The sequence below is a fragment of the Lithobates pipiens genome, unplaced genomic scaffold (assembly GCF_037356315.1).
Source record: "Lithobates pipiens isolate NorthernLeopardFrog02 unplaced genomic scaffold, aLitPip1_a1.2 Scaffold_22, whole genome shotgun sequence".
Taxonomy (NCBI): Eukaryota; Metazoa; Chordata; class Amphibia; order Anura; family Ranidae; genus Lithobates; species Lithobates pipiens.
Genome location: NW_027507784.1, coordinates 303,900,429 through 303,912,729, shown reverse-complemented (window position 1 = coordinate 303,912,729; position 12,301 = coordinate 303,900,429). Strand labels below are relative to the sequence as shown.

The 12,301-nt window shown below is 43.9% G+C and overlaps 1 protein-coding gene across 1 annotated transcript in view; it reads right to left on the bottom strand.

The window, feature by feature from the left end:
• Nucleotides 1–12,301, bottom strand: part of XPO6 (exportin 6) — a 107,168-nt gene that overhangs the window by 75,080 nt on the left and 19,787 nt on the right. The window contains exons 4-5 of the mRNA XM_077449290.1: nucleotides 1,286–1,483; nucleotides 532–691 (exon numbers count right to left, since the gene is read on the bottom strand). Of these exons, the coding sequence (XP_077305416.1) occupies nucleotides 532–691; nucleotides 1,286–1,483 (358 nt within the window). The remainder of the gene's footprint in view (nucleotides 1–531; nucleotides 692–1,285; nucleotides 1,484–12,301) is intronic.

Sequence of the window (12,301 nt, the reverse complement as noted above, 5' to 3'; positions counted from 1 at the left end):
AGAAAACATGGTATTCAGTGTCTGAGGGCCCAATAACAAGAATATTATTTCTAACTAAATGTAAAACGCATCTCAAAAGTATGAAGTGTTAAGTAACCAAAATACGGTGTACAACAAAATAATAAAGCTCCAAACCAGGTAAATCCATAAAGGTGTGCGTACTTAAAACGTGTCATTGTTTTTCTCATGACCACTTAAAATAGAGCAGGGATATGCAATTAGCAGACCTCCAGCTGTTGCAAAATTACAAGTCCCATCATGCCTCTGCCTCTGGGTGTCATGCTTGTTGCTGTCAGAGTCTTGCTATGCCTCTTGGGACTTGTAGTTCTGCAACAGCTGGAAGTCCGCCAATTGCATATCCATGAAATAGAGGGACACAAATAAAAACCTGACAGGTGTGCTAATCCCTGTGTGTATAAGAAAAAAGGACCTCAGGAGCAAAAGCTCCTTGAGGGACTGATGTGAATGACCAGTATTGTAAAGCTATCTACATCATCATGGTGAATCTGAGCAAATTTCAATGAGACTTACCCGTTAGCAGCCCCAACACTGTTGGCACTTGTTCCAGCAGCAGTTTGCGAAGTTCCTCTTTCCTGGCCACACTAAGGTCCTCCCGAGGACACGCTAACTCCTCAGACGCAGTCTTTAACATTATGAGCCCCAGCGGTGTGGTGCTGGGGGTCTGGATTAGCTAGGTTAGGGAAAAGGGAAATGTCATTACATGAAGATCACTAAAACCAGACATCTAAAATTTTCAGGAGATGGTTTGTTTTCTCTGAGGGTTTGCTTTTTGTAGATGTGTCTTATTAAAGAGGAAGTAAACCCTGATGAGTTTACTTCCTCTTTCATTCCCTGCAAAGGTAAAGCATAATGGACTACTATGCATCGCATAGTAGTCCATTATGCGTCACTTACCTGACACAGGAGCCAGCAATGTCACCGCTGTCCCCTGTAGTCCGGCGCATCCATCTTCTCGGTGGGTCTCGCTGCTCCGCCGCTGTCATTCGACGAAGCTGCGATGTCACTCCCGCGCATGCGCACGGGAGCCGCCACGCGCAGCATATCGCCGTTGACGGGTGCCGTGCTCAGTGCGCCGCTGTCTACTGCGCATGCGCCATAGACAGCAGTGCCTGTCTTTCGGCAAATATCTCCTAAACCATGTAGGTTTAGGAGATATTTCTTGGACCTACAGGTAAGCCTTAATCTAGGCTTACCTGTAGGTCAAAGTGTGTTGTAAGGGTTTACAACCACTTTAAAGGACCTAGTGTAGCGTTTTTCTTCTCACCTGTAAGATGTTCGTAAAAAAGTCATGGTAGAACATTGGCCAGTCCTGTCTACCCATATCCACGATGACCTTGCACAGCTTATTGCAGATGAATCCTGGGAGGTTCTTGTGTTGGCTTAGTAGAAGCTTGGGCAAGGAGCTGCGGATCTCCATCTTCTCCTGTGAAGGGACACCCAGCCACATCTTGTTGATCAAGTTCTATTGGACAAAAAAACAAAAAATAAAAAAAAGGTTTCATTCACCAAGTACACGGTGTTATCATAATCATCTTCATCAGGTCATTTCAAATGTGCTTATGCTCTTAAAAACGTAAACCTTGGCAGACAAAAAAAAAAAAAAAACAGAACTTCTACGGCTTTTTGTCTAAAGTCAACAGCTAAGCCCTTATTATGCAGAGACACATGACCGTCATTAGAAGGTTTTAACTGACAGCCTAACTTTACCATCTCCATGCTATAGAAAAGGCAATATGGTGATACTCAATGGGGGTAACAACTGGGTCTCCGAGTCTGGGTACAGATTGGGGGGAAGAGTAACTGTTCACCACTTAAGTAGTTTGTGGAATATAAGCTTATATTTGGCAGAAGTTTCTGTAACCATCACCAAGCCAAGCTGCTGCTTTAATTGGGTAATTGGGTTAGGAAACGTGCAACAGGTTTTGGGTTTTCTTGATGGCATGAATTTGACCTCCATTTCAGATGCTTCAGAGATCACTTGGATTGTAATAAGTTGCAATAGTATACGATGCTATAGACCTAAGGATTAAAACATCAGCAAACACAATTTGACAAATATCGCGCATGATTACAGAAAGTTAAAAAGCACTTCGCTATACAGTGGCTTTCAGAAAATTACATATAGTGAAACAAAATAAATCAGACAAAAATGATGTTACATACAATCCTATCCAGATTGAACCATTCGCTTAGGTATTTAAATTATAGTCCATATGTGACTTCAAAAAAAATAAATAAATAAATCTGTTCATAAACATAAAAAGCCCAAAGTGTGCCAAAAACTTACATATTGATAGAAGAAAGCCTTTATAGTCCAAAGATCACCACGGTGTGCAAGCCGTCACCAGTATATAGGTTCAAATGTGCTTACCGGATATCGTGAACTACATATTTATTTTTATTTATTTTTTATTAACAGTCAGATGGGCATCAGGAGACTAAGCTCTCCCAGACTTAAAAAAAAACTGTCTATTCCCACATCAGTCACAGTAAACTTCTCACTCAGTAGGTCAATTGTCATAGAAGAAAAATGAATATATACAGATGTTGCCTTATCAGACGAAACATGTCGAGTTGATGTTCATCCAACAACTGCATTCAATTACAATGGTTTATTGAATTTTATGATGACATGCCTGTTTCCTTTCTGTTGAATGCAAGTGCAATATTCTTTTAATAAATTAGATATAAAATGGTTTTACACTATGTGGAGATTCTTTTTGCTTCTTTGACAATTGACCTACTGGAGTGAGACGTTTACCGTGACTAACGTGGGAACGGATGGTGGATCTGCTACACAATTTTAATTCAATGTATGTATGAATTATACACAGCCCTCAAATTCTGCTCGCATTTTGTGAGTGGATTTTGAGGGCTAGCGAGCTATGGCTGCTTGGGAGAGAGGGGTGCGCAAGCACCGCCGGCAGGCGGGTTGCGTGGGAGCTGTCCTCTCAGCGATCGGATGGGAAGAGGAAAGCCGCTGCCCGGCTCAGAGCTCCCGGGAACATAACAGCCTTCATTTCAATAGCTGTGTGTTCCCTGCTGTGCGCCGTCACATACAGCCCCTCTTTTTTGTCCAGGCACTTTGATAGACAGATCACCCATCCGATTCTGGGACAGGTGATCTGTCTATCATGTTTCCCAGACGGGGGGGGGGGCTGTATTTGAACACACAGCTATTGAAATGAAGGCTGTTATGTTCCCTGCGATATGATCATCTGGGGGGCAGCTCTCCTCTCTCTTCCCCTGCACAGGCAGGCTGCATTGACCGGCATGCATAAGGTTGTTAAATTATTTTTTATACCTCAATTCTGCATAAAACATTTAGGTGTCATGAATTTTCAGGGGCGGGTTGGCTGTGTGTATACACACACACACACACACACACACACACACACACACACACACACACACACACACACGTACACACGTACAGTCGTCCTGAATCTTCTTGCTGGTCTTCCAAAAAAAAAAAAAAAAAAAAAAATTATGAAAAGTCCAACTGATGGGTGGAAAACAAAGCAAACAAAACCTAAACTGGCCTAAGAAAAACAGAGACCTGGGGACTGCAAGCAGTTTAAAAGAACCATCCGAAGGACCCTACATCAAAAGCTGGCATCAGACAAGTTCAGTGTCCACCTGGAAAAAATGTGACCAGTACAGTGCGACAAGGAAGGGTGGAAACGGATCCTTGAAACCATAAGCTTGAATAAAAAGGTCTGCCCGAAACACCTAGAGATGGTGCAATGAGAAGCTGAGGTACCCTTACAGGGACAGTCTTAAAAAACAAAACAAAAAACACACAGATCACAGTGGCTGAGAGATGGACTCACAGCCCAAACCACATCCAGACACTGAAGATAAAATGTATTTTGGAGAACTACAGCTGGACAGAGAATGGAACAACATAGTCCTGGTTGAAGCAAAAGACAAACCACCTTAGACAAGAAAGAAGTACTAGGCCTTAACACCACCTTGTCCCAATGTAAAACAAGAAAGGGTTCCTTTCAGATATTCGCCTTGCAGAGGTAATGGCTACAAGCAACACCATCTTGGGAGTGTAGACACGTCCCCAATGGGTTCAAACAGCGGTTTCTGAAATGAAAACAAGACTCATATTCCATCAAGTCACACGGGTATAAACTGGAGGAGCTACACAGGAGAGCCCCTGTTCATAAGCCGAGGAATGGGAGGGAAACAGCATCTGGACATAAAACTTAATGGTCAGGATCTTAGTGATGAGACACTGGTCCAGACTCATTTGAAGGAAGGAGAGGAGAAAGGCCCAGGGTAGAATCCCCGATAGTCACACCAAGTTAGGTATTCCTACTGTGTCCGAAGATTGACCTTGCGGGAAGTAGCCTACCTAGACTTTAACATTGCAGGAGTTGAAGATTCAGAGACCTTAAATCCTCAACTTCAAAAGCAGCCATGTTGTTAAAGCCAGCAACCATGAAGCAGAATGGCAAATCAGTTCTTGAGACTGAAAATCCCAAATGTCCAGGTAGAGGCCATGGAGTCTCTGCTAGAAGCCTTTACACATTGTACCACATCAACCTTGGGTAGTCCATGGCAATAAGGATCACCAGAACGACCTCCATCTTGAACCTGCGAGGCAGACAGGGAAGGTTTTAGGAGAAGAAAATTAGATTAGGGTAGACTGATCACACAGAGCCTCCAGAGAATTCACCATTTCTGCTACAGATCCCAGTACTGGGAGAAAGGTTTGTCCAGTTTGTTGTCGAATCTGAAGGCTAGAAGGTCCACATCTGTCGCTCCCCATCAGTGACACAGGTCTTGGAACACCTTTGGATTTAGGGAACACTGCCCCAGGTCCAGTCACTGCCAGCTGAGGAAATCTCCAATGGTCTACATCTAGGACGTACATGGCAGACAGGACAGGAGTGTGAAGTTTTTTTCCAGGACAGGATCCGATTTACCTTGCTGTAGTGAGACTTCAGGTTCCTCCCTAATAGTCGATGTATGCTTGCAGCATTGTCCGACTGAACCTAGTTTGGATGACCTTCCAGCAGAATGGCAAGGAGTTAGCGAAAGATCTTTGGATATACAACGTATATAAAAGGGACCTTTTACATGGTAATCCAATCATGTCCGACTGCCGTTTTTTCAGGCAGACATGTTTGTAAGGGTCCAAGCACTCCTATGGATCAGTAGGTATAAATGTTGCGTTAATTTTAATTTACAACAGTCTGCCTGCGAGCCCGGTTATGCCAATAAAAAAATAAAAAAAAAAAGGGGGGGGGGGGGGTAGAAGGACGGCGTCCTCTTGTTTGAGTGGACCAGATCAGAGGCAGCCGAGTGTAAATGAACAGAAGAATCAGTTTACTGCCGGCTGCCCATAGAGCAAAGCTTGGTCAGTCATGGCACGCACCTGTCATCCGCTTGCTTTGCGCCGGTCAGCAGGGGGATCAGTGGATAGGAAGTAGTTTTACTTAGTGTTACTAAACCCACAACAGTAGAATCAGTCTGTATATGCAGTAAAGCATGCTCGTTATATTCACTGTGGAACCTAAAGAGTTAATACTCTGCATTCTGTATAAAGGCTGTGCAATCCTGTCTCTCTGATCCTCCTCTTTAACTGACTCCAACTCATCTCATAATAGAACCGAGCATTAGGAGTCAGGCTGCACATGCTCAATTTGGTGCGTATTGCTAGAGAGTTTTTTGGAGGGTGCATGTGACCGGCACAGGGCCAATCAGCACTGCCCAGACAGAGGGTCAGGGGAGAACGAAAACTGTTCCTACAAACTTTAAGCAGACTGATGCAAGTCACAAAAGACTGCTACTGTAAAAAAAATGTATTTAGCATGTTTATTTACTAAGATAATTGCAATTCCATGTTCTGTATACTGTGGGAGACCAGATATAGTGAATGCAGGCTCCTGGGTTTAGTAAACACTAAATAGTCTAATACTTACATATGGTAAAGACTTTTCTCCTCTTCAACCAATATTGTCACTAGATTACATTTTGTACACATTGCTACATTCTCATCCACATAAGGCCTCTTTCACACAGGGCAGATCTGTTTTGACGGACTCTGCTTGCTCAGCGGGGATCGATCCACCGATCCCCGCTGAGCAGGCGGATGACAGGCCCCCGTCTCTGCTCACTGTGCAGAGACAGGCCTGTTAGAATCCCGCTCTCCTCTACTTGGGGATATACTGAAAACAGACAGCCTGTTTGTTTTCAACCAACCAGCTGGACGGATGGTGGACGTATTGCTATAGGTCTGTTTTCAGTGGATTGGATGTCAGCGGACACATATCCGCTGACATCTGCCTCCCCATAGAGGACAGTGGGTGGCCCAATCGTGTCTGCCTGGAAAACAGACAGGCAAACTCAATCCTGTGAAAGGAGACCAAGACCCCATACACACCATTCGATTTTCTGCAGATTTTTGTCTTCAGATTTACCAAAACCATACAATATGAGGTCAAACCTTAAGGAGTTTAAATTTATATGCAATCAGGCAGGCCCTTGCAGTACATGGTTTTGGTAAATCTGAAGACAAAAGTCTGCAGACAGACAAATATAGTGTGTATGGGGCTTAAGTAAGCAAATATCTTAATCTAATGCAACATGATATTTATATAGATTACCTGTGCTTCTGACATTATTGTCTGGTCCAGAGTTCAATCTTTTGATACTTTTTAGATAACCGCTGACTATGAAGCAACGGTTAGGATTTGTGTATATAGAAAAATGGTTTCTTTTTTTATTTTGGTGGTTAACAGTTAATAAACTGCATTTATTCAGTATAACTGGTTAAGTTAAGCATGCCTAATTTGATATACCAAAAAACTTGCAGATCAGGTATTAAAAACATGCGATTTGGACTATAGGAGATTCTCTGTGCCAATTTTAAACAATTTATGCAATTTTTTTAAACAGGCAAGTTTATTAAGTTTACACAAAAAGAATACATAAAGTGCCGTTAAAACATTAGTGGCACACAACTTAGACAATCAGAAAGATTGTAAAGGTCACAATGACAGTGATCCATTTGAACATACAGTATACATCTGTATGTAATAATAATAATAATACAATAAATGTAAAGTAATCAGCTATTTCTATTCTTTAGTGCTGCAGATCAGACATGGATTGTATTCATATCGGTCCAACACATTTATAGCCCTGAAGAAGGGCGATTTTTACAATTCCCAAAATGAGCTGGCTTTTCTGTGGCAATTTTAAATATTTTATCAATCATTCTGGACTTTCAGACTTTATCCTTTTATATGAATGTTTTCCTAAGGCCCCGGTCATACAGGGCAGACGCCGTAAAGTGCACCCACCTGTTCAGTGGGGGGATCTCTACTCTGGTCCCCGCTGAGTAGGCAGGCGACAGGTTTGTGTACACACTGCACAGCCCCACTGTTCAAGGGGGCAGACAGATGGAAATTAACTGGTTGTCCGTTTCCGGCTGGCAAATGGAACGATAGACGGATGGGGAATAGATCCCTCATCCATCTGTTTTTGAACAGGATCGGATCCTAGCAGGTGTTAACTGACACGTCCACTTGCATCCATCATACAGAACAATGGGTGGTCTGATCAGGACTGCCTGAAAACCTGACAAGCAGACCTGATCGGATTGGATCGTCCCCGTGAAGTCAGACTAACAACCATCTAGGAATGTCCTAGAGCAAAGAGATGCAGGTCGATTCCACTTACAAAAACTTGCAAGCTTTTAAAAAAACACATTGGCTAATCCAGCGTTTTAGATGTTACAAGATGGTCAAAAAGTACAAGTACAATTCAACTGCACTCAGATGTCTACTCCTCTCACATTGACAAGTCTCAGCGGACTGTGTCTGCTGGAGCCCCACAGATAATAAATATTTTGGCAGTCTGGCTAAAAACGGCTGGAAGACATCACCCTACACGTCAAAAAAAAAAAAAAAAATAAAAAAAAATAAAAAAAATTATATAAAACCCACACAGAAACCAATATTCTCCAGGGGAAGATTTTCCTGCACTATTAAGGTCTGGGCCATTCAGTTCTTGTGTTCTGAATTTTTTCCCTTCCACTTTGGATTAGTTTATGCCAGCGCTGGGACAGGGAGCCAAGCACTGCTTACTTCTGCACGGGACCGATAACAGATGTCCATGCCGGTCAAGTTACACATTTCACCTGACATGAACCTCTGGTAGAAGGCCTCGGGTGGAGCGTGCTGTCCAATTAAGCTGCTAGCTCAAAGTTATAGAAACAAAAATAATAAAAATAAAGAAATCCCAGCACATGACATGATCCAGGTACTGGGAAGTCAAGTTCTGATAAAAGCACGATACATTTACACTTTCCATGTAATAAGTCTAGCATCAAACTATTACACATGTAGAAGAATATTTTAGAATATAAATACATAGATTATGTATCGGTGGGGATATTTAATTGCTGGATATGTTGAAAGCTATCGGGCCAGTCTATTTGACAGCAAGTGTAAAAAATTAAATCAGATTTTGGAAATATGGCATGGCCATGGCATGAACGTGTGAGGGCGCTTTTTGGAGCTCCATGCACCCACCACACAGATCGCACCCACAGCAGCCTTCCTGGGGAGATTTTGGCTTGAAACAATGCCATATAAAAACGGCAGACATCCCTGCAGCCTCAACAGACCTCCCAGAACCGTTCCGGATCCCTGGACATGTATTTCTCGGAGCACCCTTGCTGGGACTTCCAAGATGGCGCCGGTCGGCAAATACCAGGCTGCCCGTGCAGCCTCCCCCATCCCTTCTTCACAACTCCCATCACCCTCGCTTCCTTCCCCGCCCCACCACCAGCCCAGTGGCTCACTCAGTGGTGGGAGATGAAATGGGGGACAAGGACTTGCGGGCTCTTATTCTCTTCCTTCCCACTAAAGCTGACCTGGAGCTATTCGCCCACAGGGTTGAGAAGGTCTTTAGGCAGGACATCAAGGCACTCCAGGCTGATACAGCACATATTGGTGGTAAAGTGGAGGACCTAGAGTCACAATGGGAAGTGGTTACACCTGCCCTGCAAGCACTTAACGAACGCTGCAAGATCCAAATATTCATTGAAGGAACGCATAATGTTCCATGTCAGAGGTGTCCGTTACGTGGACTTTAATGGCGCAAAGCTGTTGTTCTTCCCGGACGCACCTTAAAGAGACGTTGTGCACTTAAGCCACTACATGAGGCCCTTCAGGATGCAAAGCTGGTCTACAGATGGGGCTTCCCTTTTAATTTGTCGGTGACCACGGATGGCCAATTCACCTTGAAAAATAAAGACGAGTTGCTGCAGTTCCTGAAACATCTGGGTTCCCCCCCCATTGATGTTCCAGATTGGAGGTCTTCATCAGAGATTCCACTCCCTGCACACCCACAACCTTGGTGTCCTGCACGCCGGAGGGGGATGGAACAAGAACAGGTCCAGAGACGACCCCCCCCCCGTGCCATCTCGCATCCTCCAACATCCCCACATGAGGAGGCCCTGAAGGACTCATGTGAACTAACTGTTTAACCTAATGTTTTATTTTACAGTGACCCCAGGGGTGCTTCCTAGATTTTTACTACTGCTGTGGTAATTTGGTTTTGCAAATATCGGATGCTGATGTGCTCTTTATGCTGAATGGGTTTTCTGGAGGGCTTGCACCTGGTGCTGTGCCACTTTCCCCCCCAAATAACCCAAAAATCTCCCACATTTGGGACCCCACGCTACTCGCTGGCCTCCACTCTATTCTTGGCCTGAAAGCAGAGTGGAGACCCCCGACTAGTAGTGGTTGGTTATGTTGGAATGCCCTTATGGCAAAATTATTGTACGTTTTGATGGTTTTACATTTTATAGGTTTTTACTTTTGTTCTTTATTTTTCTTTGTTTTCTCAGCACTCCTTGATTCTTGGATCAGGCATTTTCAGGTCTCTCCCCCTTCCGGACGGGGACTTTGGATGTCTCCACAACTCCCATACATTATAGCTTCCCTGAAAGCGGTGTCATACAATGTCCGTGGCCTAGGATTGCCTTGGGGGCACAGATTTTTATTATTACAGGAGATACTTTTGCACCGATTCGGCCTCCCGCCTCCCCACCCACTTGTATAACCAATGTTTCTCAGTAACTCTCTATGCTATAAATCAAGCTGGTTGCCATAAGCTATGCATAAACAATGTGCCTTTGTCCTGACGGATCAACTTACTAACTCTAATGGCAGATATGTTTAACAAAAAAAAAAAAAAAAGTAACATTTTTCGGTTGTAAATTCACTTTTGCAACGGTGTACGCAGCCAACACTCAACAGCTCACTTTCCTAGACTACTTCCTAGATTCCCTCTCCCCCTTTAGGGAGGGCCAACTGATCTTGGGGGAGATTTCAATGTCAGCCCGGACCCACAGATGGACACGTCTACGGGCAATTTTACCCACTCATTTTCTTTCCTTAAGCACCTTACAAAATGGTGGGAGTGTAGAGATTTTCTTGACTGCTGGAGCGTACTCCATCCCACTGATAAAGCCTTAAAGGGGTTGTAAAGGTAATTTTTTTATTTTCTACATAGGTTCCTTTGAGCTAGTGCATTGTTGGTTCACTTACCTTTTCCTTTGATTTCCCTTCTAAATGTTTTTTTGCTTTGTCTGAATATCTCACTTCCTGTTTCTCCTCAGTAAACTTCTCACCATCATTCGAGCTGGTGGTTAGTCAGCCAGAACAGCTTACTGAACAGCTTACTGAGGAGGAACAGGAAGTGAGAAATTCAGACAAAGAAAACAAAGAAAAAAAAAACATTTAGAAGGGAAATCGAAGGAAAAGATAAGTGAACCAACAATGCACTCGCTTAAAGGAAGCTATGTAGAAAATAAAAAATTTACCTTTACAACCCCTTTAAGCTACTATTCGGCTACTCACACCGTGTATACCCGAATAGATATTCTGCTGATGGATCAGTTCTCTCTGGAGACCCTTTATGGTGCATCGATTAAAACTATCACTATCTCGGATCACGCCTAGGTATCCCTTTCTATACATCCACTGTCCTGTCATGGACTTGGCGCCTGAATGAGAACATCTTAGATTAGGTAGCGTCAAAGAGCATATCAGAGTCTATTTCCCTGTACTTTGCCGAATGATGCGTGGCTGGCATCCATCTGGGAAGGGCATAAAGCGGTGATCAGAGGGGAGTTCATATCTCAGGGCTCAAGACAAAAAAAAAGGGGGGGGGGGGGGGGAAGCACGTGATGGGTACCCACAAACCCTCCTCACAAAAATCCACTCTGCAGAACTCAACCGTATGACTCTGGAGCTGACTGCAGAACTCTAATCTCCCAGTTTGGAGCTTGCCAACCTACTCGATACCCGGATATGGGCACGCTAACAAAATTTTATGAGTTTGGGGAGTGCGGGCAAGGGCTCTCAGGAGACAACAGGCCTCGGGCCACGTCCATAAACTCCATACCACGACGGGTTCCCAGATAGCCACAATAAGAAGAGTGGACTACCTTTCGGGATTACTATGCCCAGCTCTACCATCTCCCCGACACACCGCCTAGCTCAACGGTAACTCAGAAACGGGACAGTATAATGCAAACAACTTGGGACGCCTATCACCCAGACATGGTTGCAGACTAGAAAAAGAGCTCCCAAAGAGGAAAAGCACAGGACCTGATGGATATACAAATGCTTATTACAGTGCCTTCCTCCTTTTTTTGTCTAACTCAATGTGTATCTACTTTAACGAATTAGCCTCAGGTACTGCTATACCCAAAGAGTGGTTAATGGCCCATATCACGGTGATTCCTAAAGAAGGGAGAGACTATACAGCCCCTAGCAGCTATAGGCCGATCTCACCTCTCAACATCGATATCAAAATACTGGCAAAGATTTTAGCTAACCGTCTTAAACCCATGGATGGGCTGAGTCAGTGTGTTAAAGATGAATGCAATACTTTGAAACCTGTTCTATCTTCAAACGGTGCCCCTTTACCCAAGTGTTTCAATCCTTAACAGTATTTTCCTAAAATATATCTGGCATGAGAGAAGCCCAAGTTTAGCTCTTCGTACCCTACAGAGACCTAACCGGCTGGGAGGCCTGGGCTCCCAGATATACGCAAGTATTATGAGGCGCTTGCTCTGCAACAGATATTGGATTGGCACTAAGGTGTGAGTATCTTTAGAAAAATTCTTGGCTGGCGCAACCGATCTCATGCACCATGGGTACCCCGGGAGCATAGAGGATTGTCTGAATTTGGGTGGCAGATGGCGAGGCTAGATGTAGTAGATTCATTCAAGGCCAGGGAC